The sequence below is a fragment of the Salmo salar genome, chromosome 19 (genome assembly GCF_965601325.2).
Source record: "Salmo salar chromosome 19, fSalSal1, whole genome shotgun sequence".
In the NCBI taxonomy this organism is placed as follows: Eukaryota; Metazoa; Chordata; class Actinopteri; order Salmoniformes; family Salmonidae; genus Salmo; species Salmo salar.
The window spans coordinates 48,149,328-48,174,371 of NC_138309.1; the positions used below are offsets into that span (position 1 = coordinate 48,149,328).

The window sequence follows — 25,044 nt, forward strand, 5'->3', positions numbered from 1 at the left end:
GGCAAAACCCTTGTTGGCAATCACAGAGGTCAGACGTTTCTTGTAGTTGGCCACCAGGTTTGCACACATCTCAGGAGGGATTTTGTCCCACTCCTCCTTGCAGATCTACTCCAAGTAATTAAGGTTTCGAGGCTGACGTTTGCCAACTCGAACATTCAGCTCCCTCCACAGACTTTCTATGGGATTAAGGTCTGGAGACTGGCTAGGCCACTCCAGGACCTTAATGTGCTTCTTCTTGAGCCACTCCTTTGTTGCCTTGGCCATGTGTTTTGGGTCATTGTCATGCTGGAATACCCATCCACGACCCATTTTCAATGCCCTGGCTGAGGGAAGGAGGTTCTCACCCAAGATTTGACGGTACATGGCCCCGTCCATCGTCCCTTTGATGCGGTGAAGTTGTCCTGTCCCCTTAGCAGAAAAACACCGCCAAAGCATAATGTTTCCACCTCCATGGTTGACGGTGGGGATGGTGTTCTTGGGGTCATAGGCAGCATTCCACCTCCTCCAAACACGGCGAGTGGAGTTGATGCCAAAGAGCTCCATTTTGGTCTCATCTGACCACAACTCTTTCACCCAGTTGTCCTCTGAATCATTCAGATGTTCATTGGCAAACTTCAGACAGGCATGTATATGTGCTTTCTTGAGCAGGGGGACCTTGCGGGCGCAGCAGGATTTCAGTCCTTCACGGCGTAATGTGTTACCAATTGTTTTCTTGGTGACTATGGTCCCAGCTGCCTTGAGATCATTGACAAGATCCTCCCGTGTAGTTCTGGGTTGATTCCTCCCTGTTCTCATGATCATTGCAACTGCACGAGGTGAGATCTTGCATGGAGCCCCAGGCCGAGGGAGATTGACAGTTCTTTTGTGTTTCTTCCATTTGCGAATAATCGCACCAACTCTTGTCACCTTCTCACCAAGCTGCTTGGCGATGGTCTTGTAGCCCATTCCAGCCTTGTGTAGGTCTACAATCTTGTCCCTGACATCCTTGGAGAGCACTTTTGTCTTGGCCATGCTGGAGAGTTTGGAATCTGATTGATTGATTGCTTCTGTGGACAGGTGTCTTTTTTACAGGTAACAAGCTGCGGTTAGGAGCAGTCCCTTTAAGAGTGTGCTCCTAATCTCAGCTCGTTACCTGTATAAAAGACACCTGGGAGCCAGAAATCTTTCTGATTGAGAGGGGGTCAAATACTTATTTCCCTCATTAAAATGCAAATCAATTTATAACATTTTTGACATGCGTTTTTCTGGATTTTTGTTGTTGTTATTCTGCCTCTCACTGTTCAAATAAACCTACCATTAAAATTATAGACTGATCATTTCTTTGTCAGTGGGCAAACGTACAAAATCAGCAGGGGATCAAATACTTTTTTCCCTCACTGTAGCACCAACAAAAGGGTTCTGCTACGGTTACAACCCTTTATGTAGAATGGTTCTATAAAGACATGTCGTTAATCTGGTTCTTTGCAGATCCTTTTGAAGACCCATACATGTTTTTTTTCTTCTGATTAGCCATATAATATGTTTTTTACAATCAATAGGTGTTATTATTGTGTTAATTGACAAGTTGAATCTAGTGAACTACCTCTGGAACAGCTGGGGGGGTTTATGTACTGTCTATGGTGTTTATGTACTGTCTATTGGGTTTATGTACTGAAAGAAAGAGAGAGACATCAAGGGAGGAGGAGAACACTAACAAAAGGGTTCCTCAAGGGTTTGGGAAGGCTAATGGTTGTATATGGAACTGTAATGACTCAAATAACCTTTTTAGCTCTTCAATGGTTCTTTACATTTCACAAAAGGGTTCTTTGCTCTTTTAGTGATAATTGCAATGTAGGGGAGGTTTGCTCTCAGCTCTATTTGTGCAGCTGTGAGTGAGAGCCTCATTCCAGTTTATTTAATCTGTTGTGTCATGCTATTACATGTTATATATAACTATGGCTGGTGATGATGTCTTGTGAAAGACTCATGTATGGCCTCGTGTCATTTAAGAAGTGTTGTCTAAATCAGTCAGAGGTTCTCATAAACCCCCTAGACAGTACATAAACCCCATAGACAGTACATAAACCCCATAGACAGTACATAAACCCCCTAGACAGTACATAAACCCCATAGACAGTACATAAACCCACATCAGCTGTACAAACTATATCAAAGAAAATGACTTGGACTTTTGATTTATGTTCATCAGATGGGTTTTTATTGCTGGGGACAAACACAGACATGTACACACACACACACACACACACACACACACACACACACACACACACACACACACACACACACACACACACACACACACACACACACACACACACACACACATATCAAACAGAAGATAAAAGCAATCCTAGTCTGAAGACAGGAATAGTAGATTCCATTTCGTTAGAGGTCAGGGGTCATAGTTGAGAGGGGTCAGCTAGGAGATTGAAGTGGTTATCCACAGCGTTTTGTGGGTAAATCGGGCAGGAAAAACTCCTACTAGATTTTTGTGCTTTCTTGAGATGCTAATAAATATTTGAGTGCAGGTCGGTAGAGCTTCACGAGAGGAGAGACAAGAGGCAAGGGAAGAACAAACACACGCGCACACACTGAGCCGCATGACAACAAACACACAGACAGGCCATGTATCATACAGACATCTGAGAGAAAAATGTAACTTATCAGAAATATTGTTGAGTCTTCCCTTACACACACACACACACACACACACACACACACACACACACACACACACACACACACACACACACACACCAACATGCCCAACACACACACTACTCTTCTGCGCCTCATGAACCATTCTCCGAGAATGAAGACGCCGATAGAGAAAGTCAAGAAATTGTTTTCCCATTTTAAAGTGAGTTCCCTTATTCCATGGTTAAAACCCACACACTAACATTCACGTACATGCTGTAAGTAGCTTCAGCTGTTCCAGGCCTCCCTAGTGGGAGATATGTGACGTTGGTACAGTACACTGGAAGTGGGGAAAGTCACACTGTAAGTCTGGTAGCTGTACTGTGTTGGAAAAATGTATATTAGTGGTATAGTGAGGAGGCCTGCACGTGTGTGTGTTCCAATGCATGTGTGTGTGTATATAAAACTCACCGTAGTGGCCTGAGTGTCCGTAGCAGGCGCAGCACCCGGAGCATACCCAGTATCTTGGGGCTGCTGTTGGACACCAATGAGACAAGGATGTCTATGGCTGAGATCATCACCAACAACCCGTCTAGAAGGTTCCAGCTACTCCTCAGGTAGGCCTTATCACCAAACAACCAGCCCAGCGCAGCCACCTGATAATAATCACAGACACTGGCATTAAAGCCATATAGTCTACACACTTACATTCACATACAAACAGGTAAACAATAAAGACAACAATACAAACACATATAGTGAAAGCAAATTAATAAATGAGGTCATCAGTACCAATTTACTTAACATCACTGATAAAATATAGAAACTGGAATTACAACACTAGATCACAGGGTTGGTTAACGCTGGACACTCCACTTGTATCCACAGAGTTCGGCCTCTTCCTACCAGACCCCTGTCATGTGGAATAATCTCCAAGTAACCATTCATTTGGATGTGTTGTTGTCTCTGGGTCAGTTTAGGAGAAAGGTATTTTTATATGTATAAATGTGTTTGTTTTGTTTGATTGTTTATTGTGTATATAATATTTGCTATTTAATTTTGTGTTTTACATTGTGTATAATATTATTTTCTGTATTGTTTCCAGGGCACATTTGGAAATGAGACCTAGGTCTCAATGTGTTTTTCCCTGGTTAAATAAATAACAAAAAATATGCTGAGCTCAGTTTGTTGTTTTGAAAAACTTTTTTAGTTGAAGAAAGTTTGTTTACTAGCCTACCTGTTTAATTTGGATCCCGCGAAGCGATTAGCCTCAGTTACTGGAACCACTGCTATCTGTCCTGGGATACTGCCAAACCCTGAAGTCTGGAGAGATGTTGCTTGGCACGGTAGGTAGACTAGCTGCTAGCTATCAAGCTTGCCAGGTTTCTTTGACAGTTTTGAACACAGCCTGCAACATGTTTTATTTATTTATTTATACACATTGCATGCATCTATAATCGCATTTGCGTAGCGTACAGTTGAGAATATGTTTTTAGGATTTCCACACATGTGGAACTGTTTTAAGCAGGGTGTGGAAATTTTTTGGCCGTTAATAAAATATTTTCTACATTAGCAGAAGATGTTTTATTACCACATAAATGGCCAAATGCTCTCCACTGTGCAACTGCCTATTCAGAGAGGATGCTATTTTTTTTGCATATTTATACTAATTTGTTTTAGCATTATTATTATTGTTATTATTGTTCTTATTATATATATTTTCATAACCAAAACCCTGGCTTGTAATATGCATACAATGCATTCGGAAAATATTCAGACCACTTGACTTTTTCCACATTTTGTTACAGTACGTTACAGCGTTTTCTAAACTTGGATAAAAAAAAAAAAATCCTCATTAATCTACACGCAATATCCCATAAAGAGAAAGCAAGAACATGTTTATAACATTTTTGCAAGTTTATAAATGTAACGCCCTGGCCATAGAGAGGGGTTTTTTGTTCTTTATTTTGGTTAGGCCAGGGTGTTACATTGGGTGGGCGTTCTATGTTCTGTTTCTATGTTTTTGTATTTCTTTGTTTTGGGCCGTGTGTGACTCCCAATCAGGCACAGCTGAAGTTCGTTGTTGTTGATTGGGAGTCACACATAAGTGCATGTTTTTCCATTGGGGTTTTGTGGGTAATTGTTTCTGTTCAGTGTGTTAGCTGTCAGTACTGTTTGGCTGTCGGTTTTTTCTTGTTTTTTTGTATTGTGTTCTTATGTGATTAAATTATTCATGATGAACACTAACTCCGCTGCACCTTGGTCTACTCTCTCTTCAGACAGCCATTACAGAATTACCCACCACAAGAAGACCAAGCAGCGGAGTAAGGAGCAGTGCAAGGAGAGGAACCAGGAGAGGAGCTATCTGGAATCGTGGACTTGGGAACAAATACTGGACGGAGAGGGACCATGAACTCAGGCTGGGGAGTATCGCCTCCCACAGTGGGAGATTGAAGCGGCGAGAGCGGAGAGGCGATGGTATGAGGAGAGAGAGCGCAACAGGCACGAGAGGCAGCCCCAAGATTTTTTTGGGGGGGGGCACACGGGACAGTCGGCGGTGCCGAGGTCGGAACCAGAGCCAGTCGGGTTGACGTTGGAGGTGAGCGAAGGGTGCGAAGCAGAGACAGTGAAGGAGTTGATGGGGAGATTGGAGTGGAGAGAGATGAGAGAGCTGCTGGTTTGGTGCATAAGGCACGGCATTCGCCCTACGGAGCGTGTCAGTGAATTGATGTCACCTGAGTTAGTTCTCCATACTCGTCCTGAGGGGAGTGCTGGCCGTCTGTTGAAGACTGTGCCTGCGCCCAGAAACAGGCCTCCTGCATGTCTTCCCAACCCTGCACGTCCTGTGCCCACGCCCAGAACCAGGCCTCCTGCATGTCTTCCCATCCTGGTCAAGCCCGTGCCTCCTCCTCGGACCAGTCCTCCAGTGGGTTTCCCCATCTTGGTTAAGCCTGTGCCTCCTCCTCGGACCAGGCCTCCAGTGGGTCTCCCCATCCTGGTCTGTCCTGTGCCTGCTCCACAGACCAGGCCTCCAGTGGGTCTCCCCATCCTGGTCCGTCCTGTGCCACCTCCCAGGACTAGGCCTCCAGTGGGTCCCGCCGTGCCGGATCTGCCAGAGTGGCCCGCCGTGCCGGATCTGCCAGAGTGGCCCGCCGTGCCGGATCTGCCAGAGTGGCCCGCCGTGCCGGATCTGCCAGAGTGGCCCGCCGTGCCGGATCTGCCAGAGTGGCCCGCCTGTCCGGAGCTGCCAGAGTGGCCCGCCTGTCCGGATCTGCCATCTATGCCCGCCAGCCGGGCGCAGCCATCGCCGCCCGCCAGCCCGGGCGCAACAAGGGTCGCCCGCCAGCCGGGCGAAGCCAGGGTCACCCACCAGACCTTCGGCGCGGCCAGGTGCGCCACCTAAGAGGGCGACGCCAAGGGTGGGGCAGAGGCCACGTCCCGCACCTGAGCCGCCGCCGTAAGAAGGCCCACCCAGACCCTCCCCTTCAGTGTCAGGTTTTGCGGCCGGAGTCCGCACCTTGGGGGGGGGGGGGGGTGCTGTACCGCCCTGGCCATAGAGAGGGGTTTTTTGTTCTTTATTTTGGTTAGGCCAGGGTGTTACATTGGGTGGGCGTTCTATGTTCTGTTTCTATGTTTTTGTATTTCTTTATTTTGGGCCGTGTGTGGCTCCCAATCAGGCACAGCTGAAGTTCGTTGTTGTTGATTGGGAGTCACACATAAGTGCATGTTTTTCCATTGGGGTTTTGTGGGTAATTGTTTCTGTTCAGTGTGTTAGCTGTCAGTACTGTTTGGCTGTCGGTTTTTTCTTGGTTTTTTTGTATTGTGTTCTTACGTGATTAAATTATTCATGATGAACACTAACTCCGCTGCACCTTGGTCTACTCTCTCTTCAGACAGCCGTTACAATAAAAATGAAATTATTATCACATTTACATACAGTCGGTATTCAGACGCTTTACTCAGTACTTTCTTGAAGCATGTTTGGACGTGATTACAGCCTCAATTGACGCATTTTAGAATAAGGCTGAAACGCAAAAAAAATGGAAAAAGGCAAGGGGTTTGAATACTTTCCAAATGCACTGTATGTATACAGTACCAGTCAAAAGTTTGGACACACCTACTCATTCAAGGGTTTTTCTGTATTTTTACTATTTTCTACATTTTGGAATAATAGTGAAGACATCACAACTGTGAAATAACACGCATGGAAAAATGTAGTAACAAAAAAAGTGTTAAACAAAAAAAATGTATTTTACACCTGAGATTCTTTATGTAGCCACACTTTGCCTTGTTGACAGCATTGCACACTCTTGGCATTCTCTCAACCAGCTTCACCTGGAATGCTTTCCAACAGTCTTGAAGGAGTTCCCACATATGCTGCGCACTTGTTGGCTGCTTTTCCTTCACTTTGCGGTCCAACTCATCCCAAACCATCTCAATTGGGTTGAGTTTGGTTGATTGTGGAGGCCAGGTCATCTGATGCAGACTCCATCATTCTCCTTAATGGTCAAATAGCCCTTACACAGCCTGGAGGTGTTTTGGGTCATTGTCCTGTTGAAAAACAAATTATCGTCCCACTAAGCTCAAACCAGATGGGATGGAGTATCACTGCAGAATGCTGTGGTAGCCATGCTGGTTACGTGTGCCTTGAATTCTAAATATATCACAGACAGTCTCACCAGCAAAGCACCCATACACCATCAGACCTCCTCCTCCATGCTTCATGGTGGGAACCACACATGCAGAGATCATTCGTTCACCTACTCTGCATCTCACAAAGACACGGCGGTTGGAACCCAAAATCGCAAATTTGGACTCATTAGCCAAAAGGACAGATTTCCACTAGTCTAATGTCCAATTCTAGTGTTTCTTGGCCCAAGCAAGTCTCTTCTTGTTGTTGGTGTCCTTTAGTAGTGGTTTCTTTGCAGCAATTCGACCATGAAGGCCTGATCCATGCAGTCACCTCTCAACACTTGATGTTGAGAATGGTCCGTTACTTGAACTCCGTGAAGCATTTATTTGGGCTGCAATTTCTAAGGCTGGTAACTCTAATGAACTTATCCTCTGCAGCAGAGGTAACTCTAGGTCTTCCATTCCTGTGGCGGTCCTCATGAGAGCCAGTTTCATCATAGCGCTTGATGGTTTTTGTGACTGCAATTGAAGAAACTTTCAAAGTTCTTGACATTTTCCGAATTGTCTGACCTTAATGTCTTAAAGTAATGATTGACTGTTGTTTCTATTACTTATTTGAGCTGTTCTTGCCATAATATGGACTTGGTCTTTTACCAAATAGGGCTATCTTCTGTATACCACCCCTAACTTGTCACAACATAATACATGCCACAAATAAACTTTTAACAAGGCACACCTGTTAATTGAAATGCATTCCAGGTGACTACCTCATGAAGCTGGTTGAGAGAATGGCAAGAGTTAGCAAAGCTGTCAACAAGGCAAAGGGTGGCTACTTTGAAGAATCTCAAATATAAAATATATTTTGATTTGTTTTACACTTTTTTGTGTACTACATGATTCCATATGTGATATTTCATAGTTTTGATGTCTACACTATTATTCTACAATGTAGAAAATAGTAAAAATAAAGTTAAAACCCTGGAATGAGTAGGTGTGTCCAAACTTTTGACTGGTACTGTGTATATAAACTCAGCAAAAAAATAAATGTCCCTTTTTCAGGACCCTGCCTTTGAAAGATAATTCGTAAAAATCCAAATAACTTCAAAGATCTTCATTGTAAAGCATTTAACCTGTTAGGGCTAGGGGGCAGTATTGACACGGCTGGATAAAAAAACATACCCAATTTAATCTGGTTACCACTCCTACCCAGTAACTAGAATATGCATATACTTATTACATATGGATAGAAAACACCCTAAATTTTCTAAAACTGTTTGAATGGTGTCTGTGAGTATAACAGAACTCATTTGGCAGGCAAAACCCTGAGACATTTTCTGACAGGAAGTGGATACCTGATGTGTTGTATTGCCTTTAAACCTATCCCATTGAAAAACACAGGGGCTGAGGAATATTTTGGCACTTCCTATTGCTTCCACTAGATGTCACCAGCCTTTACAAAGTGTTTTGAGTCTTCTGGAGGGAGATCTGACCGAACAAGAGCCATGGAACGATGATGTCCCATTAGACACCTGGCGCGCGAGTTCATGTTGGGTACCCTCGTTCCAATACGTTATAAAAGAGTATGCATTCGTCCACCTTGAATATTATTCATGTTCTGGTTAAAAAAGGCCCTAATGATTTATGCTATACAACGTTTGACATGTTTGAACGAACGGAAATATATTTTTTCCCCTCGTTCATGACGAGAAGTCCGGCTGGCTTAGATCATGTGCTAACAAGACGGAGATTTTTGGACATAAATGATGAGCTTTTTTGAACAAAACTACATTCGTTATGGACCTGTGATACCTGGAAGTGACATCTGATGAAGAGAATCAAAGGTAATGGATTATTTACATAGTATTTTCGATTTTAGATCTCCCCAACATGACGTCTAGTCTGTATCGCAACGCGTATTTTTCTGGGCGCAGTGCTCAGATTATTGCAAAGTGTGATTTCCCAGTAAGGTTATTTTTAAATCTGGCAAGTTGATTGCGTTCAAGAGATGTAAATCTATAATTCTTTAAATGACAATATAATATTTTACCAATGTTTTCTAATTTTTATTATTTAATTTGTGACGCTGACTTGACTGCCGGTTATTGGAGGGAAACGATTTCCTCAACATCAATGCCATAGTAAAACGCTGTTTTTGGATATAAATATGAACTTGATAGAACTAAAAATGCATGCATTGTCTAACATAATGTCCTAGGAGTGTCATCTGATGGAGATTGTAAAAGGTTAGTGCATCATTTTAGCTGGTTTTATGGTTTTGGTTACCCTGTCTTTGAATTGACAAAACATTACACACAACTCTTGTAAATGTACTGTCCTAACATACTCTAAATTTATGCTTTCGCCGTAAAACCTTTTTGAAATCGTAAAACGTGGTTAGATTAAGGAGATGTTTATCTTTCAAAGGGTGTAAAATAGTTGTATGTTTGAAAAATTGGAATTTTGACATTTATTTGGATTCAAATTTGCCGCTCTTGAAATGCACCTGCTGTTGATGGAGTGCACCACGGGTGGCACGCTAGCGTCCCACCTAGCCCATAGAGGTTAAACACTGTTTCTCATGCTTGTTCAATGAACTATAAACAATTAATGAACATGCACCTGTTGAGCAGTCGTTAAAACCTGTTGGGGCTAGGGGGCAGTATTTGCACGGCCGGATAAAAAACGTACCCGATTTAAACTGGTTACTACTCTTGCCCAGAAACGAGAATATGCATATAATTAGTAGATTTAGATAGAAAACACTCTAAAGTTTCTACAACTGTTTGAATGGTGTCTGTGAGTATAACAGAACTCATATGGCAGACCAAAACCTGAGAAGATTCCATACAGGAAGTGCCCTGTCTGACAATTTGTTGTCCTTCTGTTGCATCTCTATCAAAAATACAGTATCTCTGCTGTAACGTGACATTTTCTAAGGCTTCCATTGGCTCTCAGAAGGCGCCAGAAAGTGGAATGGGGTGTCTGCTGTCTCTGGGCGAAGAACAGCAGGAGAATTTGTGAGTGGTCAGCCTGGGGACAGTGAGACTGAGAGGCGCATTCATGAGAATTCTCCATTTCGTTCTTTCAGCCTTTGAATGAATACAACGTCACCCGGTTGGAATATTATCGCTATTTTACGAGAAAAATAGCATAAAAATTGATTGGAAACAGCGTTTGACGTGCTTCGAAGTACGGTAATGGAATATTTGTATTTTTTTTGTCACGAAATGCGCTCGCGTGTCACCCTTCGGATAGTGACCTGAACGCACGAACAAAATTGAGTTATTTGAATATAACAATGGATTATTTGGAACCAAAACAACATTTGTTGTTGAAGTAGAAGTCCTGGGAGTGCATTCTGACAAAGAACAGCAAAGGTAATCCAATTTTTCTAATAGTAATTCTGAGTTTGGTGAGCCCCAAACTTGGTGGGTGTCAAAATAGCTAGCCGTGATGGCCGAGCTATGTACTCAGAATATTGCAAAATGTGCTTTCGCCGAAAAGCTATTTTAAAATCTGACATCGCGATTGCATAAAGGAGTTCTGTATCTATAATTATTAAAATAATTGTTATGTTTTTTGTGAACGTTTATCATGAGTAATTTAGTAAATTCATCGGAAGTTTTCGGTGGGTATGTTAGTTCTGAACATCACATGCTAATGTAAAAAGCTGGTTTCTGATAGAAATATGAACTTGATTGAACAAAACATGCATGTATTGTATAACATAATGTCCTAGGAGTGTCATCTGATGAAGATCATCAAAGGTTAGTGCGGCATTTAGCTGTGGTTTTGGTTTTTGTGACATATATGCTTGCTTTGAAAATGGCTGTGTGATTATTTTTGGCAGGGTACTCTCCTGACATAATCTAATGTTTTGCTTTCGCTGTAAAGCCTTTTCGAAATCGGACAACGTGGTTGGATTAACCTGTTAGGGCTAGGGGGCAGTATTTGCACGGCTGGATAAAAAAATGTAGCCGATTTAATCTGGTTACTAATCCTACCCAGTAACTAGAATATGCATATACTTATTATATATGGATAGAAAACACTCTAAAGTTTCTAAAACTGTTTGAATGGTGTCTGTGAGTATAACAGAACTCATTTGGCAGGCAAAACCCTGAGACATTTTCTGACAGGAAGTGGATACCTGATGTGTTGTATTACCTTTAAACCTATGCCATTGAAAAACACAGGGGCTGAGGAATATTTTGGCACTTCCTATTGCTTCCACTAGATGTCACCAGCCTTTACAAAGTGTTTTGAGTCTTCTGGAGGGAGATCTGACCGAACAAGAGCCATGGAACGATGATGGCCCATTAGACACCTGGCGCGCGAGTTCATGTTGGGTACCCTCGTTCCAATACGTTATAAAAGAGAATGCATTCGTCCACCTTGAATATTATTCATGTTCTGGTTAAAAAAGGCCCTAATGATTTATGCTATACAACGTTTGACATGTTTGAACGAACGTAAATATATTTTTTCCCCTCGTTCATGAAGTGAAGTCCGGCGGGCTTAGATCATGTGCTAACAAGACGGAGATTTTTGGACATAAATGATGAGCTTTTTTGAACAAAACTACATTCGTTATGGACCTGTGATACCTGGAAGTGACATCTGATGAAGAGAATCAAAGGTAATGGATTATTTACATAGTATTTTCGATTTTAGATCTCCCCAACATGAAGGCTAGTCTGTATCGCAACGGTTATTTTTCTGGGCGCAGTGCTCAGATTATTGTAAAGTGTGATTTCCCAGTAAGGTTATTTTTAAATCTGGTAAATAAAGTTGATTGCGTTCAAGAGATGTAAATCTATAATTCTTTAAATGACAATATAATATTTTACCAATGTTTTCAAATTTTAATTATTTAATTTGTGGTGCTGACTTGACTGCCGGTTATTGGAGGGAAACGATTTCCTCAACATCAATGCCATAGTAAAACGCTGTTTTTGGATATAAATATGAACTTGATAGAACTAAAAATGCATGCATTGTCTAACATAATGTCCTAGGAGTGTCATCTGATGGAGATTGTAAAAGGTTAGTGCATCATTTTAGCTGGTTTTGTGGTTTTGGTGACCCTGTCTTTGAATTGACAAAACATTACACACAACTCTTGTAAATGTACTGTCCTAACATACTCTAAATTTATGCTTTCGCCGTAAAACCTTTTTGAAATCGTAAAACGTGGTTAGATTAAGGAGATGTTTATCTTTCAAAGGGTGTAAAATAGTTGTATGTTTGAAAAATTTGAATTTTGACATTTATTTGGATTCAAATTTGCCGCTCTTGAAATGCACCTGCTGTTGATGGAGTGCACCACGGGTGGCACGCTAGCGTCCCACCTAGCCCATAGAGGTTAACGAGCGTCTTATCTTTCAAATGGTGTAAAATAGTCATATGTTTGAGAAATTGAAGTTAAAGCATTTTTGAGGTATTTGTATTTCGCTCCACGCGATTCCACTGGCTGTTGACTAGGGTGGGACGCAAACCTCCCACTGGCCCAGAGAGGTTAAAAGTTAATTTACCACCTTCACAAGTGCAGTCTCAGTGCTTTGATGGGGTCAAAAACCAGACTGAAGCGTTTCGTATACATTGTTTGTCTTCAGGAAGGCAGTGAGTTGCTGCGCAACAGCTTTTTCTAAAATTTTGGAGAATAATGGAAGATTCGATATAGGCCGATAGTTTTTAAAATATTTTTTGGGTCAAGGTTTGGCTTTTTCAAGAGAGGCTTTATTACTGCCACTTTTAGTGAGTTTGGTACACATCCGGTGGATAGAGAGCCGTTTATTATGTTCAACATACGAGGACCAAGCACAGGAAGCAGCTCGTTCAGTAGTTTTGTTGGAATAGGGTCCAGTATGCAGCTTGAAGGTTTAGAGGCCATGATTATTTTCATCATTGTGTCAAGAGATATAGTACTAAAACACTTTAATGTCCCACCTTGCCCAGACAGGTTAAGACACTAACAGCAATTAAGGTCACAGTTATGAAAACTTAGCGCACTAAAGAGGCCTTTCTACTGACTCTGAAAAACACCAAAAGAAAGATGCCAAGGGTCCCTGCTTATCTGCATGAACGTGCCTTAGGCATGCTGCAAGGAGGCATGAGGACTGCAGATGTGGCCAATAAATTGCAATGTCCGTACTGTGAGACGGCTAAGACAGCGCTATAGGAAGACAGGATGAACAGCTGATCATCCTCACAATGGCAGACCACGTGTAACAACACTTGCACAGGATCGGTACATCCGAACATCACACCTGCGGGACAGGTACACGATGGCAACAACAACTGCCCGTGTTACACCTGGAAAGTACAATCCCTCCATCAGTGCTCAGATTGTCCTACAATGTAGAAAATAGTACAAATAAAGACAAACTCTTGAATGAGTAGGTGTGTCCAAACTTTTGACTGGTACTGAATATATACTAAATGTACAAAACGTTAAGAACACCTTCCTAACATTGAGTTGTCCCCATTTTTTTCCTACGAACAGCCTCAATTCGTTGGCGCATGGACTCTACAAGATGTCGAAAGCTTTCCACAGGGATGCTGATCCATGTTGACTCCAATGCTTTCCACAGTTGTGTCAAGTTGGCTGGATGTCCTTTGTCTTTCCCATTCACCCTCTGAATGGCTAACACACACAATCCATGTGTCAATTGTCTCATGCTTAAAAATCTTTCTTTAGCCGTTTCCTTCAGTCAAATGACCTCCTGGCCTCATGGGTGGAATGTCATTAAAATTGTTAATAATTTCATAATTAATAAACATTACTTCAAAAAAGCCACCAAAAATCTGGTGTTTCTATATCAAATGGTTTTGTTATATTTCAGTCTTCTGTGATGTATATAAAGTGTAATATTGGGATGCAAACACAAAATAGAATACATTTCAGCTGTATATCTGACATGGTACAGGAGTCTTCTTTTTTCTAAGCCTGTAACAATGTGTGTGAGGTGTATACTTTTGTTTCACAGTAGATTTGTTTAAGACTACCAATGAACACTCTGTGTGACCCTGATTTAGCCCACTGCACTAAAAGGTTCACCTGTCTCCTACCCTTCATCTAAAATGATTGAAGTGGATTTAACAAGTGACATGAATAAGGGTTCATAGCTTTCACCTACATTCACCTGATCAGTCTATGTCATGTTTTCTGTACTTGGTGTAGTGAAGGACACTCAACTTGTACTCCACTGACACAGATGACATATGATTTGTTTAAAAAAAAGAATAATACGATGATAATTGGAGCTGTATTATTCGATTTCAGTGCAGCCTTTGATGTTATTGCTCATAAATTGTTATTGAAGAAACTCACTTACCATGGTTTTGCATCACCTGCCATCACATGGTTGGAGAGTTATTTATCCAATAGAATCCAGAGAGTGTTCTTCAATGGAAGCTTCTCTAAGAGCAGCTATGTACAGTGTGGTGTACCTCAGGGCAGTTGTCTTGGGACTCTTTTCTTCTCTATCTTTACAAATGATTTGCCACTGGTGTTACACAAAGCAATAGTGACTATTTATGCAAATGATTCCACACTCTACAGTGTGTACATGTCAGCACCCAAAGCCAGTGAGCTCACTGAAAGTCTAAATAAGCAGTTACAGTGTCACAACATCCACAGAAGGTGGCGCCTCTCCTCGGTCGGGCGGTGCTCGGCGGTCGTCGTCGCCGGCCTACTAGCTGCCACCGATCTGTGTTTCAGTGTCTGTTAGTTATGTCTGTTTTTTGATTGCACCTGTTTTGTGTTTGTCATTAGTGGGGGGTATTTAGTCTGTCTGTGTTTAGTTAGGATTCGTGCGGGATTGTTCTTTGTTACGTGTGATAGAGGTGGTGTTGGTTTACTACTTATTGTCTAGGCATTAGGGTTACCGGGCTGCGCCCCGTCTGCCTTTTTGAGCGGAGCTTCTTTTAGTCTTTTGACTGTTGTGCTCCCAGCCTTATATGGATTTTGCCCTTGGATTTATTAAATCACGTTTGTTCCAACGGACCTCAGTCTCCTGCGCTTGACTCACCCTTAAACTGTTCTATCCGCCCGTGACATACAGTCAGTATCAGAAATGGTGATTAATAGTAAACTGGTCTTAAATACAACTAAAACTAAAAGCATTGTATTTGGTTCAAAACATTCTCTAAGACATAAACCTCAACTGGAGTTGTACATAAAGGGTGTGACCATTGAACAAGTTGAAGAAGCTGAACTCCCAGGAGTAACATTGCATGGTCAGTTATCATGGTCAAGTCATATTGACAAAGTTGTTGTGAAGATGGAGAGGGGTCTGTCTGTTGTAAAAATATGTTCTGTGTTTTTGACACTAAAATCAACTGTACTATTTGTTCAGGCTCTGGTCTTGTCCCATCTTGATTACTGTCCAGTAATATGGTCAGGTGCAGCGAAGAAAGACCTAGCAAAGCTGCAGCTGGCTCAAAACAGAGCAACACACCTTTCCCTTAACTGCACGTACAGAACTAACATCATGCATGCCAGGCTTTCCTGGTTGAGGGTTGATGAGAGATTAATTGAATCTTCTAGTTTTTACGGGAAATGTTACAGTGATGAAAACTCCAGATTGTCTGCATAATTAAATAACATTCAGCTCAAACAGACATAGAGAAAAGACCTGCCACCAGGGGTCTTTTCAGAGATCCCAAGTCCAAAAAACATTCACGGCAACGCACAGTATTATACAGAGCCATGATCGCATGGAACGCCCTTCCAAATACAATTACGTAAGCAAACAGCAAAATATCCTTTATAAAATGGATTAAACAACATCTCATGGAACGGGAGGACTGTGAGGGGACACACACACAAATACACACAAGTATTATTTTTGAGTTGTTGTTTGTATATCATATTTCAAATGTGTGTGACTTTGTCTATCAGTGTTTTGTTACTTGTCCTGTTTTCATGTTTTGTGTTTTTTGTGGACCCCAGGAAGAGTAGCTGCTGCTTTTGTCAAAGCTAATAAACACATACAGTACCAGTCAAAAGTTTGGACAGACCTACTCATTTAAGGGTTTTATTTATTTTTCTACATTGTAGAATAATAGTGAAGACATCAAAACAATGAAATAACACATATGGAATCATAGTAAGCAAAATACATTTTATATTTGAGATTCTTTAAAAGTAGCCACCCTTACACATTTGCACAGTAAACATTTTGAAAAACCCTGGAATGAGTAGGTGTGTCCAAACATTTGACTGGTACTGTAAGTCAAGTGTGATACAAACTTTTGTTATTGAAAAATGTTCTTCCGTATTTCAATCTACACAACTGACTGAGACACAACAATGACACACAGAAACAAACTGCATCTCAACTAGGCAGCCGGATGGGTCATTTGCATACGACGTTGTGCCTCACCCGAGTGTAAAGGCATGAATCTATATATAACCAGGCAGTGTCTTACTTAGAGAATGATCAAACCCCTGACAAACAAAGATGTGTCGAGGTTACAAAGCCTTTGGTTCCTATGCCCCTGTGAGTTCCGCCCAGAAGTCTGACTTCCTGCGCGTGACGTTAATTAACCTCCCCCGAGCCCCATTATTCCTGGGCATGATTTAAATGTTGTGTTGGTCTGCCCTAAATTTGTATGTGTGTGTCTTTGTCTGTGTGCGCGAGCATGTGTGTGTGTATGTGTGTTGTGGGTGTGCGTCTGTGTGGGTGAGCCCTGATGTTGCATTGGGTCCTAGAATAGAGATAGAGGTCTTAGTGAGTGACACCTGTGAACTTTCTCTTGCCCTCACCCCTCCTCACCCCTGCCACGAGCCATGGCACTCAATTCAAAAGCCAGGACATTTGAATATTGGCTAGACATATTATTAAAAGATGTGTGTGTGTGTGTGTGTGTGTCTGTAAGCTCAACGGTCAGTGATGACGAGAGAAATGTGTGTGTGTGTGTGTGTGTGTGTGTGTGTGTGTGTGTGTGTGTGTGTGTGTGTGTGTGTGTGTGTGTGTGTGTGTGTGTGTGTGTGTGTGTGTGTGTGTGTGTGTGTGTGTGTGTGTGTATGTATGTGTGATCGATAGCTTTGTCCATTCATATATACAGTCATTGGAGTTAACCTGTTTGGGCTAGGGGGCAGTATTGAGAATTTTGGAAAAAATATGTGCCCATTTTTAACTGCCTCCTACACCAACTCAGAAGCTAGAATATGCATATTATTGTTCAGGTTTGGATAGAAAACACCCTGAAGTTTCTAAAACTGTTTGAATGGTGTCTGTGAGTATAACAGAACTCCTATGGCAGGCAAAAACCTGACAAGGTTTCATGCAGGAAGTGGCCTGTCTGACAAGGAGTCGTGCGTCTTGCATCTGTTTATTGAAAAGTAAGGATCTTAGCTGTAACGTGACAATTCCCAGGGCTCCAATAGGCTCTCAGGACGCGGGAAAATCATGAAGGTTGACGAGGCAGCCTCAGGCTGAAACAGATTATCATCTTATTCAAGTGTCCCATTAGGTGACAATGGAGTGAGGCACGTGCGCGATTAGCCCCCGTGGAGTATTTTAATTCGGCTGTTTAGTTTATTGCAGATTCCCGGTCAGAATATTATCGCTTTTCTACGAGATAAATGGCATAAAAATTGGTTTTAAACAGCGGTTGACATGCTTCGAAGTACGGTAATGGAATATTTAGACATTTTTTGTCACGCCATGCGCTATGCTCGTGACCGTGGATTACCATTCTGATAGTGTCTAGAACTCACGAACAAAACGTCGCTGTTTGGATATAATGATGGATTATTTGGGACCAAACCTACATTTGTTATTGAAGAAGAAGTCCTGGGACTGCATTCTGACGAAGAACAAGAAAGGTAAGAACATTTTTCTTATAGGAAATGTGATTTTGGTGAAGGCTGAACTGCGTGGGTGTCTAAATAACTAGCCCTGTGATGCCGGGCTATGTACTTAGAATATTGCAAAATGTGCTTCATCCGAAAAGCTATTTTAAAATCGGACATATCGAGTGCATAGAGGAGTAATGTATCTATAATTCTTAAAATAATTGTTATGCTTTTTGTGAACGTTTATCGTGAGTAATTTAGCAAACTGTTAGTAAATTCCCCGGAAGTTTGCGGGGGGTATGCTAGTTCTGAACGTCACATGCTAATGTAAAAAGCTGGTTTTTGATATAAATATGAACTTGATTGAACAAAACATGCATGTATTGTATAACATAATGTCCTAGGGTTGTCATCTGATGAAGATCATCAAAGGTGAGTGCTGCATTTAGCTGTCTTCTGGGTTTTGGTGACATTATATGCTGGCTTGAAAAATGGGTGTCTGATTATTTCTGGCTTGGTACTCTGCTGACATAATCTAATGTTTTGCTTTCGTTGTAAAGCCTTTTTGAAATCGGACAGTGTGGTTAGATTAACGAGAGTCTTGTCTTTAAATAGCTGTAAAATAGTCATATGTTTGAGAAATTGAAGTAATAGGATTTTTAAGGTTTTGAAAATCGCGCCACAGGCTGCAAGTGGCTGTTACGTAGGTGGGACGAATTCGTCCCGCCTAGCCCAGAGAGGTTAACGCGCACACACACACACACACACACACACACACACACACACACACACACACACACACCACACACACACACACACACACACACACACCCACACACACACATCTTTTAAAGTATGTCTAGCCAATATTCAAATGTCCTGGCGTTTGTATTAAGTGCCATTCATTCCTATGTAAAGACTCAATAGCGCATTGACGCCAAATGAAGTTGAAGGTTAAGATGGCGTCTCATGGAGACATAATATGCACAGTTTGAGCTACTTCAGGAAGTGACGCTGCAGGCTAGCTCAGTGCTGCCAGCTCTCATTGGCTAACTCAAGTCGAAGGCCAACCGGGGTACTGCAGGCTGCCATTAGCAACTAAAGTATCCTTATAACACCTTTTGTGTGTGATTAAATAAATACTTGGTTCAAGGACATACATCTGGTGAATTAGAAGCAATTATTGGTATCATGATTGTCTTTGAAACATGTTTTAATTTACATGAAAATTGACCACGAAGACTGACATTTTGCTTTTCCCTACAATTGGAGATTCTGTTTTCTGTTAACAATACCGTGGTCGGCCTTGAACTTCCGAGCCTTTAATGAGAAGGGGTAGTGGATGGTCTCCGTACTGATAAAAGCTGTCCGGTGTCGAAAACGATGTCTTTTCCCAGGAGGAGGCTGCCAATGGTACCTTCCAATATCCTTTCGTCAGGTCGAGGGTGCTGATGTACCGGAACTTTCCCAATCAGTCGATGACCTCGTCCACCCTCGGCATGAGGTAGGCGTTGAACAAGCTGGCCTCCTCCCGTAGAAGAGTTTGAAAGGGGAAAACTCAGTGGATGACTGAGACACTTCTCGGACAGAGAACATTAGGTGGGGTAGTAGCTGGTCCCAGTTCTTCCCGTACAGGTGTGCATTGTTAAAAGTGAATTTGTGGAATTTCTTTCCTTCTTAATGTGTTTGGGCCAATCAGTTGTGTTATGACAATGTAGGAGTGGTATACAGAAAATAGCCCTATTTGGTAAAAGACGAAGCTCTGTCAGTGTCTCCTCCCATAGAGGAGTCTGAAAGGGGAAAACCCGGTGGATGAATGGGGCACTTCTCGGACCGAGAAAATTAGGTGGGGTAGTAGCTGGTCCCAGTTCTTCCACAGCATTTGTTTGAGCATTTTATTGAACCGTTCGACGAGACCATCCGTCTGCGGGTGAAAGATGGAGATCCGGATCGGCTTGATCTGCAGGAAAGCACACAAATATTTAATTAAGCGGGACATGAACTCGGTACCTTGGATGGTCAGGATCTTTTTCGGGATGCCCACCCAGTTAAAGAGGTGGAACAGCTCCCGGGCAATTCCCTTGGAGACCACCGCCCATAGGGGAATGGCCTCAGGATACCAGGTGACATAATCTACTACTACCACGACGCATCAGTGTCCCACTGTGTCCATTGTGATGCATTCAAAGGGCAACGAAAATGATCGGTAGGGGGACCAGCGGATTTCAGAAGTGGGCTTTTGGGGCAGTGATTTCACTCTAGTGTTCCACGGTCCTCCTCATCCTGGACCAGTGGAACTGGGTGACGATCCTTTCCCGGGTCTTCTCCAATCCCAGGTGAGCCCCCAACAGATGGGTGAGGGCCAGCTGAAGAACGGTTCCTATGTACTGTCGGGGCAGTAACAGTACCTCTGTTTGCCCAAAACCTGATACAAAAGGTTATTCTTGATTTGGAAATGGGGTTATCGCCAGTCACTCACCCCCGGAAATAGCTGCTGTCACTTGGGCTGTGGCGGCGTTCAAGTTCGGATCCTCCCACTGGGCGGTCCCGAACTGTCCCCTCAGTTGGCCCACCTCTAAAACCAAAGTTGCGCCCCTAGTGCCAGCTGTAAAGTTTGGTGGAGGAGGACAAATGGTCTGGGGCTGTTTTTCATGGTTAGGGCTAGGCTCCTTAACCTCTTACATCTAGATGTTCCGCTAGCGGAACACCTGCTCCAATATCCAATGATGGGCGTGGCGCGAAATACAAATTCCTCTAAAATCCGAAAACTTCAATTTTTCAAACATATTACTATTTTACAGCATTTTAAAGACAAGACTCTCGTTAATCTAACCACACTGTCCGATTTCAAAAAGGCTTTACAGCGGAAGCAAAACATTAGATTATGTCAGCAGAGTTCCCAGCCAGAAATAATCAGACTACCCATTTTTCAAGCTAGCATATAATGTCACAAAAAACAAAACCACAGCTAAATGCAGCACTAACCTTTGATGATCTTCATCAGATGACAACCCTAGGACATGATGTTATACAATGCATGCATGTTTTGTTCAATCAAGTTCATATTTATATCAAAAACCAGCTTTTTTTACATTAGCATGTGACGTTCAGAACTAGCATACCCCCGCAAACCTCCGGTGAATTTACTAAATTACTCATGATAAACGTTCATAAAAAACATAACAATTATTTTAAGAATTATAGATACAGAACTCCTCTATGCACTCGATATGTCCGATTTTAAAATAGCTTTTCGGTGAAAGCACATTTTACAATATTCTCAGTAGATAGCCCGGCATCACAGGGCTAGCTATTTAGACACCCACCAAGTTTAGCACTCACCAATATCAGATTTACTATTAGAAAAGTTTGATTACCTTTCCTGTTCTTCGTCAGAATGCACTCCCAGGACTTCTACTTCAATAACAAATGTTGGTTTGGTCCAAAATAATCCATCGTTATATCCAAATAGCGGCGTTTTGTTCGTGCGTTCTAGACAATATCCGAATGGTAAATAAGGGTCGTGCGCATGGCGCATTTCGTGACAAAAGATTTCTAAATATTTCATTACCGTACTTCGAAGCATGTCAACTGCTGTTTAACCTGTTAGGGCTAGGGGGCAGCATTTGCACGTCTGGATAAAAAAATGTACCCGATTTAATCTGGTTACTAATCCTACCCAGTAACTAGAATATGCATATACTTATTATATATGGATAGAAAACACTCTAAAGTTTCTAAAACTGTTTGAATGGTGTCTGTGAGTATAACAGAACTCATTTGGCAGGCAAAACCCTGAGACATTTTCTGACAGGAAGTGGATACCTGATGTGTTGTATTACCTTTAAACCTATGCCATTGAAAAACACAGGGGCTGAGGAATATTTTGGCACTTCCTATTGCTTCCACTAGATGTCACCAGCCTTTACAAAGTGTTTTGATTCTTCTGGAGGGAGATCTGACCGAACAAGAGCCATGGAACGATGATGGCCCATTAGACACCTGGCGCGCGAGTTCATGTTGGGTACCCTCGTTCCAATACGTTATAAAAGAGAATGCATTCGTCCACCTTGAATATTATTCATGTTCTGGTTAAAAAAGGCCCTAATGATTTATGCTATACAACGTTTGACATGTTTGAACGAACGTAAATATATTTTTTCCCCTCGTTCATGAAGTGAAGTCCGGCGGGCTTAGATCATGTGCTAACAAGACGGAGATTTTTGGACATAAATGATGAGCTTTTTTGAACAAAACTACATTCGTTATGGACCTGTGATACCTGGAAGTGACATCTGATGAAGAGAATCAAAGGTAATGGATTATTTACATAGTATTTTCGATTTTAGATCTCCCCAACATGAAGGCTAGTCTGTATCGCAACGCGTATTTTTCTGGGCGCAGTGCTCAGATTATTGCAAAGTGTGATTTCCCAGTAAGGTTATTTTTAAATCTGGCAAGTTGATTGCGTTCAAGAGATGTAAATCTCTAATTATTTAACTGACAATATAATATTTTACCAATGTTTTCTAATTTTAATTATTTAATTTGTGGTGCTGACTTGACTGCCGGTTATTGGAGGGAAACGATTTCCTCAACATCAATGCCATAGTAAAACGCTGTTTTTGGATATAAATATGAACTTGATAGAACTAAAAATGCATGCATTGTCTAACATAATGTCCTAGGAGTGTCATCTGATGGAGATTGTAAAAGGTTAGTGCATCATTTTAGCTGGTTTTATGGTTTTGGTGACCCTGTCTTTGAATTGACAAAACATTACACACAACTCTTGTAAATGTACTGTCCTAACATACTCTAAATTTATGCTTTCGCCGTAAAACCTTTTTGAAATCGTAAAACGTGGTTAGATTAAGGAGATGTTTATCTTTCAAAGGGTGTAAAATAGTTGTATGTTTGAAAAATTAGAATTTTGACATTTATTTGGATTCAAATTTGCCGCTCTTGAAATGCACCTGCTGTTGATGGAGTGCACCACGGGTGGCACGCTAGCGTCCCACCTAGCCCATAGAGGTCAATGAGCGTCTTATCTTTCAAATGGTGTAAAATAGTCATATGTTTGAGAAATTGAAGTTAAAGCATTTTTGAGGTATTTGTATTTCGCTCCACGCGATTCCACTGGCTGTTGACTAGGGTGGGACGCAAACCTCCCACTGGCCCAGAGAGGTTAACCTCTATGGGCTAGGTGGGACGCTAGCGTGCCACCCGTGGTGCACTCCATCAACAGCAGGTGCATTTCAAGAGCGGCAAATTTGAATCCAAATAAATGTCAAAATTCAAATTTTTCAAACATACAACTATTTTACACCCTTTGAAAGATAAACATCTCCTTAATCTAACCACGTTTTACGATTTCAAAAATGTTTTACGGCGAAAGCATAAATTTAGAGTATGTTAGGACAGTACATTTACAAGAGTTGTGTGTAATGTTTTGTCAATTCAAAGACCGGGTCACCAAAACCATAAAACCAGCTAAAATGATGCACTAACCTTTTACAATCTCCATCAGATGACACTCCTAGGACATTATGTTAGACAATGCATGCATTTTTAGTTCTACCAAGTTCATATTTATATCCAAAAACAACGTTTTACTATGGCATTGTAGTTTTGTTCAAAAAAGCTCATCATTTATGTCCAAAAATCTCCGTCTTGTTAGCACATGATCTAAGCCAGCCGGACTTCTCGTCATGAACGAGGGGAAAAAATATATTTACGTTCGTTCAAACATGTCAAACGTTGTATAGCATAAATCATTAGGGCCTTTTTTAACCAGAACATGAATAATATTCAAGGTGGACGAATGCATACTCTTTTATAACGTATTGGAACGAGGGTACCCAACATGAACTCGCGCGCCAGGTGTCTAATGGGACATCATCGTTCCATGGCTCTTGTTCGGTCAGATCTCCCTCCAGAAGACTCAAAACACTTTGTAAAGGCTGGTGACATCTAGTGGAAGCAATAGGAAGTGCCAAAATATTCCTCAGCCCCTGTGTTTTTCAATGGGATAGGTTTAAAGGTAATACAACACATCAGGTATCCACTTCCTGTCAGAAAATGTCTCAGGGTTTTGCCTGCCAAATGAGTTCTGTTATACTCACAGACACCATTCAAACAGTTTTAGAAACTTTAGAGTGTTTTCTATCCATATATAATAAGTATATGCATATTCTAGTTACTGGGTAGGATTAGTAACCAGATTAAATCGGGTACATTTTTTTTATCCAGACGTGCAAATGCTGCCCCCTAGCCCTAACAGGTTAAAAGTTAATTTACCACCTTCACAAGTGCAGTCTCAGTGCTTTGAAGGGGTCAAAAACCAGACTGAAGCGTTTCATATACATTGTTTGTCTTCAGGAGGGCAGTGAGTTGCTGCGCAACAGCTTTTTCAAAAAATGTTGAGAATAATGGAAGATTCGATATAGGCCGATAGTTTTTAAAATATTTTTTGAGTCAAGGTTTGGCTTTTTCAAGAGAGGCTTTATTACTGCCACTTTTAGTGAGTTTGGTACACATCCGGTGGATAGAGAGCCGTTTATTATGTTCAACATACAAGGACCATGCACAGGAAGCAGCTCGTTCAGTAGTTTTGTTGGAATAGGGTCCAGTATGCAGCTTGAAGGTTTAGAGGCCATGATTATTTTCATCATTGTGTCAAGAGATATAGTACTAAAACACGTTAATGTCCCACCTTGCCCAGACAGGTTAAGACACCAACAGCAATTAAGGTCACAGTTATGAAAACTTAGCGCACTAAAGAGGCCTTTCTACTGACTCTGAAAAACACCAAAAGAAAGATGCCAAGGGTCCCTGCTTATCTGCATGAACGTGCCTTAGGCATGCTGCAAGGAGGCATGAGGACTGCAGATGTGGCCAATAAATTGCAATGTCCGTACTGTGAGACGGCTAAGACAGCGCTATAGGAAGACAGGATGGACAGCTGA

At 41.8% G+C, this 25,044-nt stretch overlaps 1 protein-coding gene across 1 annotated transcript in view; it reads right to left on the reverse strand.

The window, feature by feature from the left end:
* The window catches only part of LOC106578905 (voltage-dependent T-type calcium channel subunit alpha-1G), a 166,582-nt gene that overhangs the window by 74,085 nt on the left and 67,453 nt on the right, over window positions 1-25,044 (reverse strand). Inside the window, exon 13 of the mRNA XM_082965756.1 lies at window positions 3,109-3,293. Within this exon, the coding sequence (XP_082821882.1) occupies window positions 3,109-3,293 (185 nt within the window). The remainder of the gene's footprint in view (window positions 1-3,108; window positions 3,294-25,044) is intronic.